General features: G+C 43.0%; 2 protein-coding genes and 1 long non-coding RNA gene across 20 annotated transcripts in view; 1 reads left to right on the top strand and 2 right to left on the bottom strand.

Moving 5' to 3' along the window:
* Positions 1-1,459, top strand: part of ABI3BP (ABI family member 3 binding protein) — a 566,204-nt gene extending 564,745 nt beyond the window's left edge. For 10 of the 17 annotated variants that reach the window (XM_075336541.1, XM_075336536.1, XM_075336542.1 and 7 more), the window contains one exon: positions 452-1,458. In XM_075336541.1, the coding sequence (XP_075192656.1) occupies positions 452-567 (116 nt within the window). In that variant the 3' untranslated portion in view covers positions 568-1,458. Of the gene's footprint in view, positions 1-451 lie in introns of all 17 variants that reach the window. The other 7 variants (XM_075336532.1, XM_075336540.1, XM_075336538.1 and 4 more) reach the window with 1 other exon arrangement.
* On the bottom strand, positions 309-9,321 carry LOC142291765 (uncharacterized). The gene is made up of 2 exons (XR_012750542.1): positions 5,391-9,321; positions 309-1,717 (listed from the first exon to the last, which is right to left on the bottom strand). It is a non-coding gene; the product is annotated as an uncharacterized LOC142291765 (long non-coding RNA).
* Positions 9,322-10,974: 1,653 nt separating this feature from the next.
* The window catches only part of TFG (trafficking from ER to golgi regulator), a 53,070-nt gene continuing 36,729 nt past the window's right edge, over positions 10,975-27,315 (bottom strand). The window contains exons 3-8 of one of the 2 annotated variants that reach the window (XM_075336551.1): positions 24,530-24,613; positions 17,393-17,539; positions 17,142-17,309; positions 15,247-15,366; positions 13,410-13,514; positions 10,975-11,773 (exon numbers count right to left, since the gene is read on the bottom strand). In XM_075336551.1, coding sequence (XP_075192666.1) covers positions 11,400-11,773; positions 13,410-13,514; positions 15,247-15,366; positions 17,142-17,309; positions 17,393-17,539; positions 24,530-24,613 — 998 coding nt within the window. In that variant the 3' untranslated portion in view covers positions 10,975-11,399. Of the gene's footprint in view, positions 11,774-13,409; positions 13,515-15,234; positions 15,367-17,141; positions 17,310-17,392; positions 17,540-24,529; positions 24,614-27,315 lie in introns of both variants that reach the window. The other variant, XM_075336550.1, reaches the window with a different exon arrangement.

Genomic DNA, 27,315 nt, shown 5'->3' on the forward strand with positions numbered 1-27,315 from the left:
ACCCCCCGTACCGGCGTCCTTCCAGCAGTGTGCAGGATAGCGGTGCCAAGGCTCACATCCAATCAGCACTGGCTTCCTTCTCCTCGCCTTTGGACCAAACAAGTTAATCAACAGGAAGTGTGAGCAGCGGCTGTGCTCACTTCCTCTTGATTGTTCATTTGATCCGAAGGAGGGGAGAAGCCAGCGCTGATTGGACGCAGTACTCGCGTGACATCACAACCCCAGACTATTCTCCTTTTTGGACCCCAGAGAAAATATGTCGCAATAAGATGGACTTAGACTTAGAGATAAAACACATAGAGTCCAGATTTATTCACCATGGCATTACATTTATTGATGTCACATTGATTTTAAGATGGCCCACATGTATCAGTAAATAAAGTTAGGAAATGTAATTATATTTGCATTTCTTTTTGAAATTCACATTGTGTTATATATCACATTTGCACAGGATTTTACAGATCTGTTCGTCAGCAACCAGTGGAATTTGGAGAGATCGGTGGCCAAACACACACTAGCTATGTTCACTGGTATGAATGTGGAATATCTATACCTGGGAAGTGGTAAGAAGAATGGTGGTAAGAAGAATGGTGATAACACAATGAAATCATGGACTCGCCTGCATCAACAACATCCATCCGTTCTATAGACAATGCGCTAGCTTCAATCTACTCTCGTTACCTACTTGGTTCTACTAATGTAAGATATGTATTAAAGAATTCTACATGTTACAGAGTTAACAGACTGCTTCCATATTTATCAATATACAAATAAGGATATTGTCTTCATAGGAAAAAACTCGGGAAGCTGGCTCCCTGTTTCTGGTCTTGAGAAAAGCAGTGTCTATGTTTATTTATCACAATGTTGTAAGAAATATTTTGAAGCAAATTTTTATCCAACTACATTCTTTAAGAGAGTAAAGTTTTAATGTTTCGCTCCATGATAATCTTCATCTAGTGTCATCAACGCCAATGTTTTAATTTATTTCAACATATACAACTTTTTTATCACATAACAGTGATAGTATTTCCTGCTTCTTATCATTGGAAAGGGGTAAACAAATCACATAAAACATACAGAAATCACATTGTAGCATGATCTTATAGAAAGCCGTTTCGCTTATTCTTGCCCAGTCTGCTCGATCTGTTGCAATTAGACACGTCCTCCCGGTTTCTGTCACAGCGTTGTGACATTAGATGGATAGATGGAAGATACAAACAAGGCAGGTACTTACATGTGTTCAGTCTTTTGTGCAAGATTACATTTTACTTTCATGGCTGCAGATATTTTAAAATTAACATAAGCATGTGATTTATAAATAGATTTGTAATTAACTTTTTACAGAATGTACAGTATATACAATATAGCTTTATTTCCAAATGCAACCTGGTTTTGTAGCAGAAGAGAGCAATATATGAACTCTACAATAAAGATATTGATCTTTTTTTTAAAAAAAAAAAAAACATTGTTATGTGTTCTGTTAATAAGACATCGTGTGGTTCCTTGTATCAAATATTTTCTCAAAACCGATCAAAGTTGGCGTGAAAATCATCAATGTATCAGAAAAACAAAAGCCAAATTATTCTCTGGCACTTTGTTTTCATAAAGGCTTCACAGCAAAATGTTCTTTCCATGTTTGTCTGGGTTTCCTCCAGGTTCTCTTTTTTTTCTCCGACCCTACAAGGATGTGCTGATAGGGAATTTAGATTGGGAGCCCCTATGGGAACAGTGATAATAATTAGTGATGGGTGAACAGTAAAACATTCAGGGTCAGATTATTCGTACGAAATAGAGTACTATTCCAGTATTCGTCACAAATAATGAAAGGAATGCAAGTCAATGAAGAACCCGAGGATTTTTCTGGGAAATCTAGTAAATCAAGTAAAATGCTCGGGTTCCCCATGGACCTGCATTAGGTTCATTATTTGTGACGAATACCAGAATAGTACTACACTCCCTGACAGAAGTAAATATAAGCTTATAACCTGACTTTAAATTCATCCATTGGTTTTATAAATTATTCTTTTGAAAGCTGAAACCCTCCCAAATTTGGTTAAGGTTATGAAAATAAAGTTGCTGCAAAGTTGAAAAATTGATCATTTAATGAGCACACAAAGGTCAGATTTTGCCAAGACAAAAGTTTTGTCGCCTGCTCATATAATGCACCCAATCCTACTTTACATCCTCACCCGTGCTCACTAAATGATGAGTTAATTAGTGGGTGTGTATAAAAAGAAACCCAGCACCCCAGACCTTCACTTGAACTGCAACTTGACCTCTGACAACATGCCAAAAATCCACTCTGCGACCAAAGCCTTGATTTCTCAAGAGGCTGAAGACCAGATCCACTGAAAAGGTGGCTGGCACCTTTAATGTGTGTCAGCATCAAGTACAAAGAATTAAAAAAAGATTTGAGGAGACTGGAGATGTTTTTGACAACCCAGGTTCGGCAGAACCCGCAAGACAACTGCTCAGGAGGAACGTTTGTTGGTTAGAAAATCCAAAGCTAGCCCCTCTTCCACTGCAGCAGGGCTCCAACAGGCCTGGTCACCTCAAGTCCCTGTGTCAACTAGAACAGTTTGTAGAATTCGGTCTCAAAATGGCCTCCATGGTCAAATCAGTGCCCAGAAGCCAGCACTAAACAAAAGGCAATTAAAAAAAACCGTGTGGCATTTGCCAAGTCTCACAGGCTGCTAAACAGATGGACGCTGGAAAAGTGGCAGAAGGTGGATTTCTCTGATGAATCTTCAGTTGCATTACACTACAGCTGCCGCAAATACTGCAGGAGACCTACTGGGGCCCGTATGGAACCAAAATACACCCAGAAAACAGTTAAGTTTGGTGGTGGAAAGATCATGGTCTAAGGTTACATTTAGTATGGGGGTGTGCAAAACATTTGCAAGGTGGAAGGCAATATCAATAGCCTAAAATATCAAGAAGTATTACATCCATCTCTACAACAAAGTTCCTCCTGGCAAAGAAGATCAAGTAGCTCAAGGACTGGCCAGCACAGTCACCAGACATGAACATCATTGAGCATGTTTGGGGTAGGATGAAAGAGGAAGCTCGGAAGACAAAAGCAAAGAATCTGATGAACTCTGGGAGGCATGTAAGACTGCATTCTTTGCTATTCCTGATGACTTCATAAATAAATTGTATGAATCATTGTTGAACCGCATGGATGCAGTCCTTCAAGCTCATGGAATATTAAATATGGCTCTAATAGCACCACAACTTCATTCACCAATGTTATGCAACATATCTTTGTATAAAGGCCCCGTCACAGTAAGCAACATCGCTAGCAACATCGCTGCTAACGAACAACTTTTGTGACGTAGCAGCGATGTTGCAAGTGATGTCGCTGTGTGTGACATCCAGCAACAACCTGGCCCCTGCTGTGAGGTCGTTGGTTGTTGCTGAATGTCCTGGGCCATTTTTTAGTTGTTGCTGTCCCGCTGTGAAGCACAATCGCTGTGTGTGACAGTGAGAGAGCAACAACTGAATGTTCAGTGAGCAGGGAGCCGGCTTCTGCGGAGGCTGGTAACCACAGTAAACATCGGGTAACCAAGAAGCCCTGTCCTTGGTTACCCGATATTTACCTTTGTTACCAGCCTCCGCCGCTCTCCCTGTGAATGCCGGCTCCTGCTCTATGCACATGTAGCTACAGGACACATCGGGTTAATTAACCCGATGTGTGCTGTAGCTAGGAGAGCAAGGAGCCAGCGCTAAGCATTGTGCGCTGCTCCCTGCTCTGTGCACATTTAGCTGCAGTACACATCGGGTAATTAACCCGATGTGTGCTGTAACTAGGAGAGCAGGGAGCCAGCGCTCAGTGTGCGCTGCTCCCTGCACATGTAGCTGCGTGCGCTGGTAACCAAGGTAAATATCGGGTTGGTTACCCGATATTTACCTTAGTTACCAAGCGCAGCATCGCTTCCACGCGGCGCTGGGGGCTGGTCACTGGTTGCTGGTGACAGCTCACCAGCAACTCGTGTAGCGACGCTCCAGCGATCCCTGCCAGGTCAGGTTGCTGGTGGAATCGCTGGAGCGTCGCAGTGTGACATCTCACCAGCAACCTCCTAGCAACTTACCAGCGATCCCTATCGTTGTTGGGATCGCTGGTAAATTGTTTAGTGTGACTGGACCTTTAGAAGTTAATTATTTGTTTGAATTTCATATTACTTTCTGTGGGCGACAAAACTTTTGTCTTGCCAAAATCTGACCTTTCTGTGTTCATTAAATGATCAATATTTCAGCTTTGCAGCAACTTAATTTTCATAACCTAAACCAAATTTGGGAGGGTTTCAGCTTTCAAAAGAGTAATCTATAAAACCAATGGATGAATTTAAAGTCCGGTTATAAGCTTTTATTTACATAACATGAATAAGAGACAGAACTTCTGTCAGGGAGTGTAGGTATTTGGTATGAATAACCCAAAACTGAATATTTTACTATTTGTCAATCACTAGTGCTAATGTCTGTAAAGCAACGTGGAATTAATAGTGTTATATAAGTAAGGTGTGAAGTGAACAAAACCTTCAGAGCTGGGCTTCCATACAACAGGTCCTGCCTGACTTTATTCCTTTCTTGTAAAAATGGTCCCTCAACTTACACTTGTGGCTAAATCCCAATGGCTAGTAGGACCTTGGGCGTGACCGACTTAGTGAGCATGGCTAGCTTGGTTAGGTGGGCATGTTAATGTTTCCTGCCGTCCACTATACCCCCCGCACTCCCCCTATCTGGGGAGGGAGGGGGTCTTACCCCCAGACCCTAGCTTCTATAATAAACAACTCCATGCGCACGTGGGCTTAGAAAAATAATGTTGCTTCCTGGTAACAGCTATGTTGGTAGAGGCCCCACCCCTTCTGCTCACATGGGCATGACAACAGCAGAGGTCTCTCTGTCCACTGGGATTTAGAAGAAGTTACCCTCAACTTAGTAATTTTGTAATATTTAGTACAAAATAAAAAAAGACCTTTCCAGGGCCATCATAAATCAAAAACCACATCTGAATTTCTACAGCATAAGTGAATGGTGGGAAGATCTGCACCTTACTGAAGTTTTACTGATCAGTGCCTTTACATTGGGGGCCAGTAACTCGATACACCATAAGCTTCATTTCTGAAGCGTGGTCACTGTCAAGCTGTGTAGTAGCACTTCTGAGCTCCAATATAGATTACCTGCAGTGTAATACCATCTAGTTGTGTTACATGTACAGTACTCTATTGCCATCTACCTGTGCAACATGCAATGTATTGTAATTCTCTCTGTTAATTCCAGCTTGCTGCTAAATGAAAAAGGTACAGGAATGCATATAGCGACAGCACGCTAAGGAAGCTTCTCATATACTAGTGTAAATGGCACAAGGATCATTGTTGGTTTTAAAATACCTGGATACAAACGTGGGCTTCTAGGATGGGGAGATCCTTACCAGTTTTAATACGGAGTTCTAAAAAAAAAAAAAAAACTGTTGGAAACGTTTTTGTGAGAAGCCGAGAAGAGCAAACAAGTAGGTCTTGTGAGCAAAAGAAAGTGTGAAGGGAGATGGTAGTAGAATAGCTTAAAAATGTATCGAGGGGAGATACGCAATTGTAAGACTTGTCATAGTCTTAAGGCCGCTTTACACGCTGCGATATCGTACCCGCCCCAGTCGGTTGTGTGTCACGGGCAAATCGCTGCCTGTGGCGCACATCGCTCGGACCCGTCACATCACTTACCTGCGGAGATGAGTGGGACGAACATCCCGCCCACCGCCTTCCTTCCTCATTGCGGGCAGCCGTAGGTACGATGTGGTTCCTCGTTCCTGCGGTGTCACACATAGCGATGTGTGCTTCCGCAGGAACGACGAACAACCTGCGTCCTGCAACAGCAACATTATTTGGGAACTTGACAGCGTTTCAACGATCAACGATAAGGTGAGTATTTTTGATAGTTAGCGGTCGCTCGTACGTGTCACACGCAACGACGTCGCTAACGAGAACGGATGTGCGTCACGAATTCAGTGACCCCAACGACATCGCGTTAGCGATGTAGGTGTGTGTAAAGCGGCTTTTAAACTGAAGACTGCAGCAGAATGGATTGGACAGTGGCAAGATTGTTAGGAAACCAGAGAAGGATGTTGCAGTAATCCAAGCGGGAGATGATTGGGACATGCACTAGTATTTTTATTGACTCAAAGGTGAATAAAGAGCAGATTGGGGAAATGCTCTTGTGTTGGAAGCAGAAGGGAGTGGTAAAGGCTTGGTTAAGCTGTTTAAGGCCTCCTTCACACATCCGTGTCTCCGGTATGTGACCTCCGTTTTCACACTTACCGGAGACACAGGCACAAGTAGACCCATTAAAATCAATGTGTTTCCACACACGTGCGTGTTTTGCCATGGACCTTGTGGAGCATACATGTGTCAGTGTGCTCCACATGTAGACATGTCGTCACTTGCTTCCAAACCCCGCTCATTATGATCGTGGGATATGCACGGCACAGAGGAAGTAGCAGCGAGGAGTCGGCAGAGCCGGAGACCGTAGATCAGCACCACGGACAGCAATGCCAGGGACAGTTCAGTAAAAAGTTCCTGTTCTCCCTGTGCTATCACGGATAGCACATGGAAAACACACACGTGCCAAAATCACAGCACACGGTGGGCAATACGCCCCTTTTACACATCCATGCAAACCATGCGTAGTTTTCACGGACGTGTAAAAGATTAGAGACAGTGAAAAAATCACAGGGTACACAGTGGCAGTGGCCTTTTGAGAAAAAGTGTGGGTCTATTACCTGTAATTGAAGGGTTTAGTAAAAGCATAGATCAGGTCAGTCTCTTTTTCCCTTTAACATATACTGTATAAAGACTCAGACAGTGAAAAGGGTTGCCCACTATTGGACTTATTTTTCTGACTTTTATTTTGGAATTATGTTTCATTAAAAAATTTGATGTCCATTACCTCTGTGTTGCACGGTTTTGTTGTCTTCAGAAAGCGTTAACTCAATGTCTGAGCCAATTTTGAAGGTGCCTGGGTTTTTTGTTGTTTTTTTTTTTATAAACTCCTCTCAGCTGATGACCACAGAATACATAAAAAGTTAAATGTGCAAGTAAATGGTGCCATTTTTTTTTAATGAAACAATACATATTTTTTAACCCCAAAAATAAAAGCATTAAAAAAAAAATTTGCCCCAGACATATACAACCCGTTTTGGCTGTAAGACATTTCATGTTCTACATGTAGCAAATTGACAAACACAGCCCAAAAGGTGCTTGGTTTCAAAACTCTTTGGGAACATTGATGGCGGTGGTGTTGGATTTTTGACAAAAGTGGTAGACTTTTAAAATTAATTCAAAAATATATTACTTATATAATATTAGGATTTTGTTTTTCTTCAGGTTTGTGTAAAAAAAAAAAGTGTCCATGAAGAATAATGAAAATAGGTGGCACTCACCCCGATAAATTATTTTGTTTCATCCAAAAGTAAATCTCAGGAGGAGGATGCGGGGGAACGTCCTGGACGACAGAGACCGTTTCACGCTTAGTGGCGCTGTATCGCTTCCTCCTGCAATTTTTTTATTTTTGGATCAAATAAAAGGATAATTTTACTGGGGTGAGTGTCACCTGTTTTCATTCTTCATGGAAATTGTTGGTTAAAGCTATTGCATAGGTTGAGCACCACCAGTGACTGGCCTGATGGTCTGTTTGATATTATGTGAAGTGGAGCAAGGTATACTGAGTCATTGGTGCCAGACTTTCTGTGTAAAAGTTGACCCAAAACCAGTGCAGAAAATAAAAAAAAAAAAAGTTAATCTTGTAAAAATATGGCTATACCTTTACCTGGCTGTCTGATATACGTAAAATACTGCACATAGGTTGCAGTAGCACTTAACCCCTTCAGGGGTTTGCTCCCCTTCTTCAGAGAGCCATAACTTTTTTATTTTTCCATCAATCTTGCCATATTAGGGCTTGTTTTTTGCAGGACAAGTTGTACTTTTAAATTAAACCATACATTTTACCATATAGTGTACTGGAAAACAGGAAAAAAGAAAATTCAAGTGTGAAAAAACTGTAAAAATAAAAGTGTGATCGCACAATAGTTTTGGGATATGTTATTCACCATGTTCACTATATTATACAACTGATGTGTTGGTGTGATGCCTCAGGTCGGTACGAGTTTGTAGACCCCAAACGTGTATAAAATTTACTTTTATCTAAGGGGTTAAAAAAAAATTCACAAGTTTATAAAAAATAAAAAAATAAGTGGCACACACTTTTTGCGCCATTTTCCGAAACCTGTAGTGTTCTCATTGTTCGAGACCTATGGCTCACTGACAGTGTATTTTTTGCATCTCGAGCTGATGTTTTTAACGGTACCATATTTGCGGAGATGCTACACTTTGATCGCCTGTTTTTGCATTTTGCAGCGATCAAAAAAATGTAAATTTTGGCGTTTGGAATTTATTTGCCACTACGCTGTTTACCGATCAGCTTAATTGATTTTGTATTTTGATGTATTGCTACATTCAGAAACGCCCGATCTCAAATGTGTATTTTATTTTTTAACCCTTTAATTTTCAATGGCCCGAATGGGGTTTGAATTTTTTATTTTTTTTTTTCACTTTTTTTATTTTACTAGTCCCCTTAGGGGACTATAACGATCAGCAGTCTGATCGCTCTTCCATTTCTCCAGGTCACAGCTGAGATCTGGAGAAAAGCTGCTTTACTCTCACACACGGCAGTGAGAGAAAGTGACTCATGATGGCTACAGGAGTCATCACATGACCCTGTGCTACAATGGCAACCACCAGTCATGTGATCATGTCATGTGACTTCCGATGGCACTGGGCAAGTTATGCTTACAGCGGCACACTGTTACATCTTGCTGTCAGATTTTGAAGAGATGTAAGGGGTTAATAGGCGCGGGTGGAACATGATTCCACTCGCGCTTGGCAGGCACACGTCAGCTGTTGAAATCAGCTGACGCGTGCAAATCGCCCACAGCAGTCGACGAGAATTAACCTCACACGATCCATGACGGACCCAGTATGTCATGTGTTGTGAAGAGGTTAAGCAATTAAATACTTTCTTAAGCTGCTTTCACACTACGTTTTTTTAACATGCGTCAGGAACGTTTTTTTGCTGCAAAAGCGGATCCTGCTTTTACAGCAAAAAACGCATGCTAACGCATCTGTTATTTTGCAGGATCCTGTCACTGGATGTTTAGGGGCGGGCATTGGAGTCATGTGATCGGGAGTGAGGGGAACTAAACGTGCCAGACTGGGAGCCGGCTTCTGACAGCTGCAGACGCTCATAACCAAGGTAAACATCGGGCTTGGATACCCGATATTTATCTTGGTTACGAGTGTCTGCAGCTGCTAGGAGCAGGGCTGCCTGCACACGTAACCAACGTAAACATCGGGTAACTAAGAGAAGTGGTTACCCGATATTTACCTTGGTTACGAGTGTCCGCAGCTCTCAGGTGGGAGAGAGAGGGAGGAGAGGAAGGGGGAAAGACAGAGATAGAGAGGGTGAGGGAGGGTGGAGGAGAGAGACAGATCACGCGAGACTGGTTCTGGGCATGCTCAGTACTTTCTGGGCATGCTCAGTACAAAAGCAGGATCCTGTTACAACGCAACTCAACGCATTCTGCTAGGCAGGATCCAGCGCTCATTGAAATGCATTGCAGCTCGCGGCGCAATGTGAAGGATCCTGTGAGATGCGTTATTTTGACAAAGGTAAAAAACGCTACAAGTAGCGTTTTTGAAACATGTTAAAATAACGCAAAAGTACGGATCCTGTGTCTAACGCACGCAAACGCATGCGAACGCAGGTGGACGCGAGTCCATTGCAAATGCATTGAAGTGAAAACGCATTTGCACTGGATCCGTTTTTCCGCTAAAAAAACGTTATGGACAGATGTTAAATAAACGTAGTGTGAAACCAGCCTTACCCTCTATTCCATTGGCAAGTAGCTACTATTATAAGTTGTACATTATACCCCATGTGATGTATGCAGTCAGATATTGCCTTGGTGTTGTGCCCCAGGTCTGCTGTGGCCAGTGACTGGTTGCCAACTTCACGTGGCTTTTACAGGCTCTGACATCTCCAGCCAATGTAAACTGTATAAACTGGAGAGTCTGCACTGGGATAATGGGCAATTAGGGATTACTTTAGCTTCACTGCAGCATTTTATAAATCAGAGACAAACCCTTAAAATTTCAAATTTTAAAACTTTCTGTTAACAATGGTTTCTGTATATCCCTCTGGCCCCCTTTGGTCTTTCTTTGCTTTCATTTATGATGTAATTACAAACCAGCAGCTTCACTTTTAGAGTAAGGTCTTACACACAAAGTCCTATAACACTTGACTGTATTGTACCTCCATTTTGGAAGTATTTACAAACGTAACAAACCCTACTTTTCTCAAAACAAACGCTCCATAACTGAACCACAGGCAGCAAGACTCAGAGTCTGCGCAATTTCAGCTAATTCTGTTTTAGCTCATTCAGACATTTGTGCACATCAGTCTGATCTTGGTCCACAATGCAGACTGGCCACAGGTCTCCCAATTAAGCATGACAGCGTCATATGGTTCCACGAGACTGTGGCGCTCTGGTCTGGAGCACGCAGCCAGACCGTGCATTGCAGTCCGAGATCTAATATGTAAAGATGTACTAAATGCTGCATTGTTTTGGAGAAAATATACTTTGAACAGCTAGACAGGGACTAAATAGAAAAACCCAACTAGTCCGATGCCATCCCGAGCCGGCTCCAGTTGAGTGACAAGCCTCTCCCATCAATCAACTGGGGCGGAGGAAAGGGGGGAAAAAAGCCATGACAGGAGGTCATTGGGCTAGTCAGCTCTCTCATGGTCCGCTTTTCAATCCATGTTTACAGTAAAATGCAGCAGTGTTTCAAAGTAACAATACCAGGCCGCAATCATGTCATTAGGGCATCATGAAGCCTGACAACACCACAATAACAGAAACACAACTTCCAGTAGTGACAGCATTTATTCAGACGCAATTGAAAATTAAACGAGTTGAACACTTTATTAGGTCTCAGTGTTAGAATGTGTACATCATATCTAGTTTATAGCTCAGGAGAGCTCTATTGGAACACACCAGATCATTAAAAACAAGCCAAAGAGTGGGGGTTTAATTAGTATATTTTCGGGTGTTTGACAAGGCTGACTAGTTAGTCAAACGCTTGTTTTTTGGGATTTAAATTTTTAACTAGAGAGCAGATACAATCAAAAGCAAGAAATAATCATTTGGTCTTTCTCCTCCAGTAAAGATAAACACTGAAAAGCACAAATTGCTTTTCTTCTGAAGCATGATTACAATTGTATGCATAACATTGAAGTCTGTAGGGATGGAAACAGATCTAGCAGCCTTGGCCTTGATAATGATTGTGCACTTATCGGTACCCAGGTCCTGGTTGGGTGTAGCCCTGACCAAATGGGGCACGGTTACGAGCATATGGGTTAGGCCCACTTGGAGGAGGAGTTACAGTACTACCGGGTGGAGGGGTAAATCCTGGCCTAGCCTGATAACTCCCTGGTTGGTTTGGTGCCATTCCAGGCTGAGAAGCAGGCGGAACATTATAGCTGGCAGGTTGGGATGCCTGTGTAGTGTAGGTTTGTGGTGGGTAAGAGCCAGCTGGGTACTGTTGAGGGGCCTGGGCTGGTAGTTGCTGTGGCTGGCCTTGAAAGCCAGGGGCAGGAGCCTGAGCAGATTGCTGACTGTAACCTGGAAACTGTTGAGCACCTTGAGACGTTTGTTGATTGTAACCTAAAAAACAAAGACACACAAGGTTTTTTCTATAATTATCCTGAACAGTATCAACCCCTTCACAATGTTTGACGTGCTCGTAAGTCAAAGGTCGTGTCCCTGCATTTCATGTGGGCTCACATTTTTCCCTGCACATGACGGCTGATTTAATCAGCCTTCATGTGCCTCTAACAGCCGACGATGGACTGGAGATCTGCCCGCAATCAATCTCTGGCAGTGGGATTTATCATACGCTGGGCAGTGGAGGCGAGTAATTCCCCACTCCTATTGGCAGGCCTGTAATCACAGGGCACTGATTGGTTGTCATGACAGTCAGGGGTCAGCTGATGACCCCCGTGTCTGTTATTACAATACCTTAGGTGAACGCCGCCTGAGCCGCCATTCATAGATTGTGATTTCTGCTGATGCACTGCTTTGTATAGTAGAAGCGACGATGATTGCAGATTTTTGTGTTCCGCTTTGTAGGCAAAGTAACACCAGATGTTTTTGCCTTATTCATCAATTTTGAATTTTTAAAAAGGTTGGTGAAATTTCACTCCAGTCCCCCCCCCCCCCCCCCCCGGTGTATTTGAGTATGCCAAAATTTGGGAGCAGTTTCTGCATTTTTTTCACCTGTCAAACTGGTTTATGGACCTTTTGGCACAAAAAGTCCATTTAAAAAAAAAACAAAAAGCATATATGGTATGTGCGCACGTTGCTTTTTACCTGCTTTTTTGGTGCTTTTTCTTCTGCGCTGTTTAATGCCAAAATGGATGTGTTCTTCTATTCAAGCAAAGTCTATGGGAATTTGGGTTTCTTGTTCACACTATGTTGTTCAAAATGCTGCCTTTTTGTGGCAGAACTTTGGTCAAAAACTCAGCTTTGCAGTGCAAAACCCAAATGGCAAAAACAATTGACATGTTGCTTCTTTGAAAAGCTGAGTTTTTGACCAAAGTTCTGCCTCAAAAAGGCAGCATTTTGAACAACATAGTGTGAACAAGAAACCCAAATTCCCATAGACTTTGCTTGAATAGAAGAACACATCCATTTTGGCATTAAACAGCGCAGAAGAAAAAGCAGCAAAAAAGCAGGTAAAAAGCAACGTGCGCACATACCCTTACACCGTTCATGAACTGCTGCGTGCGCCATATTGATGAATCTGGCACCCAAAATGTCAACTAATACCACAAGACAAAAAGGAATTGCTTGAATAAAAATGTAAACAATCAAAATTGGGGCCACAATTTAGTTTTGCCAGTATTATGGTCTCTACTCATAAGGTCTCGTTCACACCACTGTATAACATGGATGAGGGCTATCTAATGTTTTATTGCATAGCCCTCGAACCAATGTGATACCATTTGGTTATTAATTCATGCAGGAGAAAACGCAGCATGCCAAGATTGGCAGCTTATATTGGACCCATTTGATTCTACAGGTGCATGCAAAACATCGGACTGCTCTTGGATTTCATCCAAGTTCAGTGTGAAATACGCTGACTATGGAGAAATTAAGTTCTCCATCTTGCCCTCATAGTAAATAACACTTGACTCAAACTCTGATCAGTTGGAGCCGATTTTCATTATCGTAACAGGGCCGATTCGCTCACTAGAGAACATTCGCTTGTGTGACCCCAGATTAAGATGGGGTGTCTTACCAGGATACTGCATGCCATACTGCTGCTGGGGCTGAGCTTGCGGCTGAGGCTGACCTTGAGCTGTTGCATATCCAGGCTGTTGTGGATACTGCTGATAGATTTGTCCTACAAAAGGAAAGGTAATAAAATAAAAAGGCAGTCGAGAACATAAGCAATGTACGCAGCTTTACAAGTGGAGTGTGATTCACAGCTAAACTTGGAAGAAAACAAATAGGGGAGAAAAATGAAGTTTCTTCAAATTAGGCATCCTGCAGTTTTAACAAGTAATTATTTTTTTTAGCTTTCTGGGAAAGAGTAACAAATCACGAAGATGATAGAGATGGAAATATGTACTTTGCTGGGGGCAACTGGAATGAAATCCCAAGACGTCTCCTTACAATGAGAAATAACTAATGTGTGAAATAAGCTTCTAAATACTTTAGTGCGCACAGACTCCTGCCGTCCCCCGCCAGCTAAACTGTGATTACAAAAGAAAGAGCAGAATAGTATGGCATGTTACCAACAAATACAGACTGGCGACAAGAAGGATCAGTCACATTACTACGGCTGAGAAAGGCAGACAGAAACCAAGAAGTGGAAGGTTCTCTGTAAACTGGCTGCACAAACAGCTTCCAGACATCTCTTCACTAAGCTTTAATCTTGGGTTCAAAGTGGGCAGCTCGGACTTTAAAACCTCACCGGTATGTGCCAATACATAAAACACTGAACTATGCCACATGCAGCAAAGCTATCAGTGAGGTGAAGTCTAGCAGGAGCCCACTAGTGTTACGTCTACCATATCCATACAGCTGTGCCGACACTTCACTGTCTGGATGAGTAAAAATACAAATCCACAGTCTACAGGTTATGGAAAAATCAGGTTAAAACTGCAGCAATGTACCAATTGGAAAACTGCAATGTCAGAACCCTTGGGAATTCTTAGAGCCAATTCACACAAAAATCAAACAAACAGTTAATGATCATTATTTTGTCTCAGTAACTTATGATTTTCTTCCAATTATCTAAGTAGAAAAACTGCGCTGTGCACAAAAACAGGCAGAAAAACACAAACTGTCCTGTCAAGAGTTTTCTCAGCGCTATTATTTTTACTTTAAAGGGGTATTCCCACGTCCAGGATCTTATCCCAATAAGGAGCAGGAACAACAACCACCACCACCACAACCACCACCACCTCCAATTAGAAATGTAGTATAGTTCTCCTGCTACAGCCAGGTCTCTTACCTCATGTGCAGGGCATTGCAGCTTCGGTATCCATGGTTACGACCACGAGGAACTGTCACTATACTATGGATACCTACGCTGCAATGCGCGCACATGAGGTAAGAGACCTGCCTGTATCAGAACTGTACTATATTGCTAATTGGAGGGGTTTGCTAATATTATTACACCTAGTACATATTGGGATAGGATTCTGGAGATAAGAACCCCCCCTTAAAGCAGTTCAAAATCAAAGCCAGCAACACCATTGATGAAAATACACAAGTTAGTAGCTTTTGGGATACTAAAACAACATAACCTGCTATTAGAAATGGCTACAGAAGCTTTACAGGCATGGAAAGGGAAAAAAGTTACGCTAGGACCATCACACTTGTTTCTGGTACTCGGTAAGTAGTACAGGTATTACCAATTGCCATCGTTGGACTCAACAGAAGTAAAACAAGCCAACATGATATAGAGGTATCCATGTGCACATACTGCAAATTGCCTTTTTATTCTGTAAACTTAACCAGTGCAATCACCCAAGTACCTTCCACTACAAAACGCAAAGATATAAAGGTAGCGCCCTATGGAGAAAGGTACAGGTCTATCCAATCTGTAAGCTGACCTTCAATCTGACCTGGCTGCTGAGCTCCTGGGTATGGCTGCTGCTGCTGGACTCCTGGCGGATGAGCGGAGGAAGAAGAGGCAATACTATCGGGTGTGCTGGAACGTTCCTCTACAGGAGCACTGGGAGGGCCTAAGCATGAGAATGACAATTTTAATGTAGATACATAAAAATTGATGCAAAAGTAACTCCTGATGTGTGAGCATTGTTTTTATCCTGGGTTAAACATTTTTTTTCAGAACAACATGACTAAGTGGAATATATGTGCCAACTCCTTTTCTAAGATGTTAGTACATATGGGCAGTTATGGGTACAGAGACGTACAAATGAGCAGAACTCACCAACATAGCAAAAGGCTCTCAACCATGAATGCTTTCACATACAGAAGGCACAAGATCTAATAATTTAACTAATTTCATTATCTGTTTGATATTAGAAATATTCTGTAAATACTTAAGATTTCTAAAGAAGTGCATGAGACTCAATATCCAATGCACGGTCTCTTCTGTGCAAGGAAGGTAAAGAGTGCCCAGCATTCTGATTTATAATTAAGAAACTAAATAGGAAATATGGAAATATGCAAACTTGTAATATAATCAACAACATTCTGCTCCTTTCTCCTCAATTCTGGGGTAAAATCTGTATTCAGTTAAGGGATTGTTAGATCACTGAGATGCGAAGACTATGTAGTGGAGAGGGCGTAGAAGTGAGGATCTCTGCCCCTATCTACCCCCGTTGTCCTCTTCCCTACCCCTTACAAAAGGATCTTATCAGTAACATCTGTCAGCTCCGTAATATAACATTCCGTCTTCACTGAATTCCGTTTTTTCCCATAAAGATAAGGATTGATCTGATAAGATAGATTATTAAGTTTATTTCCATGTGTACTTTTCAATAAATAAAAAGTAAAGCACTTGTAAAAGACCAATCACAAACGACTTACCAGCGATCCCGACAACGATAAATCCTGATAAGGATCGCTGATAAGTCGCTGGGAGGTCGCTGGTGAGATGTCACACAGTCAGGCCTTACCAATGACACAGTAACAATACAGGTCGCAGTAGCGACCTATATAACGATTTCGGTGGTCATTGGGACCCTGTCACACAGTGTCAAACACAGCGATGCGTCCTGCCCAGCAGGACATCGCCTTTGAAGAAAATGGTCCTGACTATTCTGCAACGACTAGAGATCTCACAGCAGGGGCTGATCGCTGATGTCACACATAACAAGATCACTGGCGAGATAGTTTCTGTGACACAGTAACTAACTCAGCAACTACCTAGTTAGCGATCTCATCTCGTTGTGTGTGACGGGACCTTTAGGGGTGCTTCACACACAGTGAGATCGCTGCTGAGTCACGGTTTTTGTGACACAGCAGTGATCTCATTAGCGATCTCGCTGTGTGTGACACTGAGCAGTGATCTGGCCCCTGCTGTGAGATCGCTGCTCGTTACACACAGCCCTGGTTTGTTTTTTTATTGTTGCTCTCCCGCTGTGACGCACAGATCGCTGTGTGTGACAGCGAGAGAGCGACGAAATGAAGCAAGCAGAGAGCAGGAGCCGGCATCTGGCAATTAACCCGATGTGTACTGTAGCTAGGAGAGCAGGGAGCCAGCGCTAAGCAGTGTGCGCGGCTCCCTGCTCTCTGCACATGTAGCGACGTTATGATCGCTGCTGCGTCGCTGTGTTTGACAGCTAAGCAGCGATCATAACAGCGACTTACTAGGTCGCTGTTACGTCACAGAAAATGGTGACGTAACAGTGACGTCGTTATCGCTGTCGCTATGTGTGAACCCAGCCCTACTCTTGAAACCCAACTGCACACTAATTGGAAATTAAGCAAATTAAGGTGATAACCCCAACACAGATCCCATTCACAGCATTGTATTACACGTAATACCCACCAGTAACTTGGTCCTCTGTTAGTCCAAAGGCAGACATGACATTTTTGTTGATTTCCTCTGGATTCTTCAGTGGATCAAAAGCAGACATGCTGGCGGCCATAACCTGGTTAGATGGCTTGACTGAAGAGTCAGGGGCAGCAGGTTTCTCTTCTCGACCATCTACAGTTTCTGTGACATTAGATCAACAAAGGAACCTAAGCATGAAGCAATGACTGGGTCATCTGACAGACACGGTAAGGAATAAGTTGTACCTGTGTCCGGAATGCTGCTTGGCATCCCAGGTTCGGCAGGGGGCTCTAAACAATCCAACAGACGGTTGACTTTGTTGCGTAACTCTATCAGCTCCCGCCGGAGATACTTCACCTGACTGGACTCTAGAGGTCGAGGCTGTCCATTCACTGAGGGCAAAAAAAATCATGTTCTTTATTAATACATGAATCATGGGAAAAGGAAAAAAAAACAAAAAACAAAAAACGTATTTTCCACATGTAAGAGTCCATGAAGTTGAAAACCACAGCATACACCATCCAAGATCCAGAAAGTGCTTTTATTCCATATAATGTGCAGGTAAAATAGCGGGAGGGAGAGAGCTGGGTGCAGGCCACCCAAAGTACTTGGGGGGCCTGCACCCGGCTCTCTACCTCCCGCTATTTTCCCTGCACATTATATGGAATAAAAGCACTTTTTGGATCTTGGATGGTGTATGCCGTGGTTTTCAACTTCATGGACTCTTATTCGGAATAGCTCTTCCCCTCGTCACGTGCACCCATTACCATTTCTTCTAAAAGGAGCACTGAGGCTATTCCAAGGTTTCGGTGTAAGGTATTGCACGGTTCAGTGCGGAACCACTTCTGTTTATTGTATTTTCCACATGTGTAAGCGCCGACGGGGCCACTGATTAGAATGGTGCAGACAGTCACCGTGTGCTCTGTCGTTCACCATTTTCGCAAGTAATACACCTATTGGAGGCGGACAGCCAGATGTAATAATCTACATCTGGGTGTCTGCCTCCAGTAAGAATATACTTCCGAAAATGGTGCACGACAGAGCACACGATGACTGTCTGCACCATTCTAATCAGTGGCCCTGTCGCCGCATATATGTCAGACACCAATTTTGTGGGGGGGTTTAGATGAAAGCCCCAATGGGACCACTGAACGGAGAGAGGAACGCAGTGTGAAAGCACCTTATAGGGGTGGTTCACCCATATTTATTTTCTAGATCGATATTATATTGAGAAACAATATTTCTCTCAAATACCTAATGTTGGCAATAGTACCTGTGAGAGGCACTATTGGGGACCGCTGTTCCCCGCTCCGGGACCCCCGGGCTCCGTGACCTCGTGGATCCCGGTGACGTCGCCTCAAGTTCCTGTTACACCGGCCCGCGTGTCTGAGTGATGGGCTGTGGGCGGTGTTTCACCGCTCGTCACAGCCCATCTGCTCCCTCCTCCCTCACAGCAGAGCGCTGCAAGCAGGAGACGCTATGAGCTGTGACAAGCGGTGACAGACCGCCCTCAGCCCAGTGACTCAGGAAAACTGCGGCCGCCGTGGTGATGTCACGTGATCAGGAACTTGACGTGATGTCACCGGATAACCGATGTCACGGGACCCAGGGGTCACGGAGGGGGGAGGGGGGGACAGCGGTTCACAATAGCGCCTCTCACAGGCACTATTGCCAACATAAAGGTATTTGAGAGAAACAGTGTTTCTCAATATATCGATCTAGAAAATAAAAAATGTGTGAACCACTTCTTTAAGTGACATTGCTGGAATCGGGGGTCTCGGTCTAAACATTAGGCTGCTTTCAGGTGACGTAGCAAAACCCTGGTGACAGATTCCCTTTAAACTGCACCAACCACAGGCCATAAGAAGATCACTGTGGTCGGGTCATGAATGCACTTAGATCAGTACAAGATAAATAATGCAAATAAGGCTCAATCACTTCCAGATAGACCATGTATAACCCCTATGTGTGAGACTATTGTAACTTGTGTTTCCACGGTTCAAATAAAAAGTAAGCAAATCATTTTTTATGCATCATTTATTCAGCATGAAGCGGACAACAAGATGTTGTAAGAACACTTTGCAGTATTGTATGGGGTTCTCAGCAAAAGGCATCTGGATGATTTAATTAGACAACTTGATGCCAAGAAAGAACAACTGTGATATGGAGCAGAAAGTATTGAGGCAATCAGAAAAAAATGTGCAGCGAGAAAATCCACAACATACGAGAAACATAAAATGTGTCCATCAGAAAGGGCTCTGTGAGCAGCTATACAGTCAGTACAGATCATTAAAGGGCATATGGACGTCAGAGGGAAGGGTCCTGTAACTGGGGATCTCCCCCCTCTCACAACAAAGAGCTGCTAAGTGATATCGCTGACAGATCCAGCATATGTATGCATGACATTGGCCGCTATTCATATACATTATGTACAGCCAGCCATGGTATATAGGATGGGCCACGTCTGCCATAGCTAGACACTATTCAACAGGGTTGTCTAAACAGATTCCCTACCATTCCTAGTAATGTGGTAACTTTATAAGCTGCAAAGACCCCTTTAAATAGATATTTCCCTACTTTACCTTTTCTTCCCTCAGTGTATTGAATGGTATAGTAGCAACATTATGATAGAGCTCATGGGTGCTTAGGCTGGATTCACATCAGCGGTATTCTGCCGCACTGGCGGATCCGGCACAAATGCGGTACAGTTCAATACAGTTCACTGGCATCGTGACAAGCTGTCACATGCTCCGGTCACATGCGGTCATGTGACCCTAGCTTGCCGCGATGCCTGTGAGCTCTATTGAACTGTACCACATTTGTGCCGGATCAGTCAGTGCGGCAGAATACCACTGATGTGAGAACAGCCTAATACATATACACAGTGCCTTGAAAGTATTCATACCCTGTAAAGTTTTCCACTTTTTTGATACTTAAATGTATTTTATTAGGATTTTGTGCGATATACCAACACAAAGTAGCAAGTATTTGTAAGGTATAAAGGAAATGATACATTATTTTCTAACCATTTTAAAAACAAATCTGAAAACACACATTAAATGTAAGCCATTAATATCTAATCACACTACTATGTGAAAAAGGCCAATTAATCATTTTCCCTCCCAGATGTCATGTGACTCAGTGTTACAAGGTCTCAGATGTGAATGGGGAGCAAGTCATTGGAAGTTCAATATGGCACATAATGGCGAAGAATTCTCTGAGGATTAAAAAAAAAGAGAAGTGTTGCTCTACATAAAGATGGCCTAGGCTATAAGAAGATTGTCAACACCCTGACACTGAGCTGCAGCATGATGGCCAAAACCATACAGTGCTTTAACAAGACAGGTTCCACTCAGAACAGGCTTCGCCATGGTCAACTAAAGAAGTTGAGTGCACATGCTTAGTGTCATATTCAGAGGTTGTCTTTTCAAAATAGACGCAGCGTTGCTGCAGAGGTTAAAGGGGTGGGGTGGGGGGTTATCCAGTCAGTGCTCAGACCATACACTGCATCAAATTGGTCTGCATGGCTGTTGTCTCAGAAGGAAGCATCTTTTAAAGATGTTGGACAAGAAAGCCCGCAAACAGTTTGCTGAAGACAAGCAGACTAAGGACATGGATTACTGGAACCATGACCTGTGGTCTGATAAGACCAAAATAGATTCCTTTGGTTCAAATGATATCAAGTATGTGTGGTGCCAACCAGGTGATGACAAAGATAAGTGTATCTTGCCTACAGTTAAGCATGGTGGTGAGAGGGTCATGGTTTGGGGCTGCATGAGCTACAGTTTATCGAGTGAACCATGAATGCCAATGTACTGCAACATAATTAAGCAGAGCATGATCCCATCTCTTCAGAAACTAGACTGCAGGGCAGTATTTCAACATGATTGTTACCCCAAACCCACCTCCAAGAAGACCACTGCCTATCTAAAGAAACTCAGGGTAAAAAGGTGCTGGATTGGCCACGCATGTCTCCAGACCGAAACCCTATTGAGAATCCTCAAATGGAAGGTGGAGAAGTGCAAGGTCTATAACATCCACCAGCTCCGTGATGTAATCATGGAGAAGTGGAAGAGGATACCAGTGGCTCCTGTGAAGCTCTAGTGAACTCCATTCCCAAAAGAGAGTTAAAAGGCAGTGCTTGAAAATAATGGTGGTCACACAAAATATTGACATTTTGGGCATAACTTGGCTATTTTCACTTAGGGATGTACTCAGTTTTGAAGCCATCTTTATGTAGAGCAAAAATTCTTTATATCAGATACTCAGAGAATTCTTTGCCCTGAGGAGCAATGTAGAACTTTCAGTGACTAACATGAGAGTGTGTGAGCGATAAACGTAACACACCGGCTCCCCATTCACACCTGAGACCTTGTAATACTAATTAACGACAACACCAGGAAGGAAAAATGGCTAAAAAATACAGTTTGCCCAATTTCATTTAGGGGTGTACTCACTTTCTGTTGCCAGCGGTTCAGATATTAATGGCTGTGTGAAGTTATATAGTGGGCACAGCAAATTTACACTGTTAGGGTACGCTCACACGAGCGTGAAAATCGGACGAGCGCAATGCGAGAAAATCTTGCATTGCACTTGGACCCATGTTAGTCAATGAGGGAGAGCAGTTGGGCAGCTTTTCTCGCATTCAGATTCTGGATGTGATAAAAGCGGTAGCATGCTGCGATTTTCTGCTACAGCCGTATCACTTGTACCCATTCAAGTGAATGGGTGCGAGAGATACATCGGACTGCACTCAGGGTGTTATCCCAGTGCAGTGCGATATACGCACAGGCTGACAATGGAGGAGATGGGGGGGGGGGGGATTAACCCCTCCCTCTCCTCCGCAGCGCCCGCACTCAGCTTCACAGCTGTGACCCGATTGCAAGATCAGGTCACAGTTGCATGACACTCGGCTCACGCTCGCAGCAGAGGCTGAGTCAGGAGTCATTAGCATGTCGCATCGGATGCCATATTCTCGTCTGAGTCCAGCCTTATATACGCTGTACACTGCCTGCTTTACATTAGATCAAAGTGTCACACATCTCCAGTATTGTACAAAGATATAATAAAATATTTACAAAAATGTGAGGGTGTACTCACTTTTGTGATACAGACACACAGACAAGTAAGGAGAGGGCTTATGAAGAAGATCCATAAACAGTGTGGATTATTGTACAGAACTCTATGAAGCAGAAGCGGCAGCGGCAGACTTCATTCCACCAAGGGGCCACAATTCACAGTGCTCACTCACATTACAGAAGGTTATGGCTACAAACTAATAATGGGACTTTTCTGCCACCTACTGGCAGATGTTTGTATTAACAAGGAAATTTTTCCTTCTATAAAATGGCAAATTAGAGTTAAGAGAGTACCTCACTATTCGTACTCGCTATGCTCATAACGAGTACTTATACGCTTATATATGGTTCCGAATAGTGTGTGCAATGCAAGTCCATGGGGAAAAACTTGCAAAGTAACGAGTAACCCGAATTTCGCACTATTCGCTACTTGCACAAATAGTACGGCATTCGGGTTACTCGTTACTTTGTGAGTTTTTCCCCATTGACTTGCATCGCACACACTATTCGGAATGAATACGCGAGTATTAGACAATACTCGTTATGAGTATAGCGAGTACAAATAGTTAGGCACTCACTCCAACTCTAGGCAAATCCCTTTACTGACAACCCCCAATTCAAACACAGACGACCAATCTCCCCACTGAGAACATTATATACCAGAGATCCCGAGAAGTAAGGATCTTTTTAGATACCTGACCTAATAGAGCGTATGAACAGGGTAGAATTTCTTGTTGCATTATTTTTAATTTTTTTTTTTTTATCGTGCAAACGGAAACATTATTAAAAAGGACTTTGTATAACAAGCTCTCAAAAGCTGAGCAAAAAGATTTGCAAGACCCTGGTTCAGCAGCCAATCCAATATGGTCCATAGCAGCCATACCACAGCTCTGCAATCCCATTTACTGGCATCCCTACTGCCTCTTCTGATTAGTAGGCCTAACATGGGATATAGCACAAAGGCAGTAATAAGAGGCCTTGAGCAAGGGCGGACATACCCAAGAGCTAAGAGGGTCCATTTTCACCTTCAAAATAGATGGAATTGAGCAAGATAAGTGATTGGACTAAAAGGGGCCCATATATTATTCTTACATAGCCCTCTTCTGTCTATGGCTGTTCATGGGGAGGCCACAGGTAGGAACAAGTTTGCAGAGCTGTAGTCTCACAGTCAAAGACCAGTAGTCATTGCAACTGGACCAAGGGCTTGTTAATTTTTTTTTGCTCAACTCCATTCCTTAAGGATTGCAACAGGATAAGTAGACCAATAATACTGTACAGGACACTTTAAAAAGATGTCCCCTCACAGACAAGTCCTTTAATATGGAACCTGCTAGCTGTGATTGGTCCAGCTCCTGAGAGTCCCCAGTAAAATGATCAATCTGCCGGCATGAACTCCAGCAGGTCAAGCAGTTTTCCAGGATTAACTGCAGGAGAAAAGTAGTATCACATGGAAGCCATTTAGAATAGTCACACCATGTGATTTGCTATATGACCAATGCCTACTAAATTGAGAGCCTGTACAGCAACTCACGGGTGTGGAAATACATATGGACAAATGATCAACGGGGCAACCTCCAGCAGCACTAGCCTTTAAAGAGGCTGTCCTCAGTTGGGTGATCACCCCTAGTCATGCTGAACTTCTAGCGAACACTGGCTATCACTGGGATCTATACAAATGAGAAACTAAAATTCACCAAGTTACCATCCAATAAATAAGAAGGCTAAAGTCACTGTATAAGGCAATTATTTGGAAAATTAAGAGTATTCCCTTCTTGTAATGCCAGGATATGCCATCATGTTATGATCAGTAACTCTGGGACCTCAAGCAATCCTGAGAATGAGGGCACATGGTGCCGGTTTACTGCTGGATCCTGTTCTAAGGTTTTTCGCACAGTGGTAATACAGCCCATGTGTCTGACCCGGCCGCATGCTAGTCCCTTTCATGATCAGAGTTGGTGGTAGTCTCAAAAATTAGGCCTGATCATAAAGTAATGGCTGATCAATAGCATGTGCCATCAACTCTATAAGATGGCCAGATCCTCTTTATTACAGTAAGATTCCTTGCAGCATGCTGTGCCTTCCTCACATCTCCTCTGTGTGTTCTGATGTCTACATGCTTACATTGGTTTGTTTTTTACATTGTATTCATGAAGAAACATGATGATAGCAAGAATCCTCATGGCATTAGTTGATGAAAAATCTAATACAGTGGAAGAAAAATAATAAGTCCGCATGAGGCTGGAACATCTCCAAAAGACAATGAAAAAGTATAAATTAGTAATGTTGTAATAAGCTTCCACCTACCAAATAGGGTCAGCTTTAATATCCTACTGCACTGTATGGCAAATGATAAATCAGAGCTGTCAAAAATCGTTATGAGGTCTCCATCTGTAAGGAAAAATTAAAAAAGCACAAAAGTTAGCCAGAGACCAGAAGAAAACATCATATACATAACATATTAACAAGTCGGCCAGGCCGTAGGGATGTATAATGTACTGTGTATAAAGCAGCTTGCAGGGTATCCCTGTAATACAAGCTACAAATGCTATTTGGGATTTCTAAGACCTGAATGAGACGTCTCACATACACTGAGTAATGCCCCTTCCACCCATTGTCCGCTCTATGATCTGCTAAATGTCCTGCAATTCTGGACAGTTGTCTCCATGGTCAGATAACATCAAGCCCCTCACTGAAAACAGCCAAAATGCTGAGACGACGCTCCACTCCTGGACTCCACGTCCTGCCGGCTCCACCCTGTGGAAATATTGCTTATTTACACTTCCACGCTGTATGATGATGTGGCATCACAAAATGTTGGCCCGCACAAGGTATTTGCTAACAATATTTAATTGTACATTAAGACTGCACAATCTATTCAAGGCATAAAGGAAAGCTAATAATTGCTTACCGGTAATCGCATTTCCCTGGACCATGACAGCACCGCACATGAGAGAATAAAATACAAGAAATCCCTAGGGAGGGATCACCGCTGGAAGCACCTTCCTTCCAAAAAGGTCAGAAAGCCACAAATCCAGTAGTGCTTAAAGGGGTATTCTGATATTAAAGATCCTATCCAATATGTAGTAGGTGTAATACCAAGAATAATATTAGCAAATACCTCCAATCAGAAGTGTAGTATAGTTCTCCTGATATAGCCATGTCTCTTACCTCATGTGCAGGGCATTGCACCTTACTTACATCTACTCATATAGTGACAGTTAACTTCTTGTAATAGTAACCATGGGATAGCAAGTCTACAATGCCCTGCACATTAGCTAAGAGATATGACTATATCAGAACTATACTACATTTCTAATTGGAGGCATTTGCTTATTAGAGATGGGCGAATAGTTAGTTAAATAGTCGGATTTGAATACCTAGTACTATTCCAGTATTCGTCATGAATAACGAAACTAATGCAAGTCAATAGGGAGCCTCAGCATTTTTCTGGGAAATCTTCAAGAAAATTGCTTCCGTTCCCCATTGACTTGCATTAGATTCATTATTTGTGACAAGTACTGGAATAGTACTAGGTATTCAGATAGCCTAATTCGAACCTGAATATTTCACTACTTGCTCATCTCTATTAAAAAGGGGTGGTTCACCCATATTTTTTATCGCCCAGATCGATATTATATTGAGAAACAATGTTTCTCTCAAATACCTTGTGTTGGCAATAGTGTCTGTGAGAGGCGCTATTGCAGACCGCTGCTCCCCGTCCAGTGACGTCAACGTCAAGTGCTGCCTCGTCACATCCGTGCAGCCGGCTATATTGTTCCTCACTCACTGATCTGTGAGCGGTGTTTCACCGCTGTCACAGCCAATCTGCTCCCTGCTTCCCCTCCCTCCTCCCTCCTAGCATAGTGCGTCGCGTCTCTTGCTTGCAGCGAAGAATGCAGCCGGCCGCACGGATGTGACGTGTGCAGCACTTGACGGAGACATCACTGGAGCGGGATCAGCGGTCTGCAATAGCGCCTCTCACAGACACTATTGCCAACACAAGGTATTTGAGAGAAACATTTTTTCTCAATATAATATCGATCTTGACAATAAAAAATATGGGTGAAACACCCTTTTAATACTATACCTACTACATATTGAGATAAGATATCAGAGGTGGGAATAACTCTTTAAAAGAAAGTAGAAGGTGACGACCATACTGCGGCCCTGCAGATCTAGAGGCATTAGCCTTTTCTGGCCAAGAGGTAGCCATTGCTCTGGTAGAATGTGCCTTAATACTCTGAGGAGGCCCCTGACCCAAAACACAGTAAGCTAAGGTTATGTACATCCTAGCCTATCTAGCAATAGTGGATTTAGAAACTCTTTCCCCCTTATTTGGGCCTTAGAACAGAATAAACATTGCCAAGGACTTCAGCCAAGACCTCCTCACCTCACGATATCCAAGTAAAGATCTTCTAACATCAAGAGAATGAAAGGCTAAGTCACCTTGGGATCTTGGACTGTCACAAAGGAAGGAGTATTATTTCCAGAGCCCTATGAAACTTATTTTACCTTTGGCAAAATGCTGGTCAGGGCTTAGCATAACCGTAACCTCTAAGAAAATAGTCAAAGGTGGGTTAACTGAACTAGACTGCAATTCACTAACGCATCGAACTGATGTTAGACATACCAGGAGTATTGTTTTAAAGAGTAAGAATTGTAATACTAGCGAAAGAAATTAGTTCAAATGGGTTTTTTGTAAGGGAATTCAAATCTCAGTTTATGTCTATAGGCCCCTTTACACACTGCAATATCGCTAGCGACATCGCTGAAACGTCACCAGTTTTGTGACATAATAGCGACCTCCCCAGCGACATTGCAGTGTGTGACACGCATTAGCGACCTGGCCCCTGCTGGGAGGTCACTGATCGCTACAAATCTTTCAGGACCGTTTTTTGGTCCTTTGTTTCCTGCTGCTCAGCAAGCATCTGTGTGTTTGACACCATTCCAACGACTTCGTTAGCGACTTCCCTTTCAAATAGCTGCTTTGACACGTCCCCAATGACCAGCTAGGTCGCCCTGCAGGTCCGTATCGCTGCTGCGTCGTTGGCCAGGTCTGCCTGTTTGACAGCTCACCAGAGACTTTCCAG

This window comes from Anomaloglossus baeobatrachus, chromosome 2 (genome assembly GCF_048569485.1).
Source record: "Anomaloglossus baeobatrachus isolate aAnoBae1 chromosome 2, aAnoBae1.hap1, whole genome shotgun sequence".
Lineage (NCBI taxonomy): Eukaryota > Metazoa > Chordata > Amphibia > Anura > Aromobatidae > Anomaloglossus > Anomaloglossus baeobatrachus.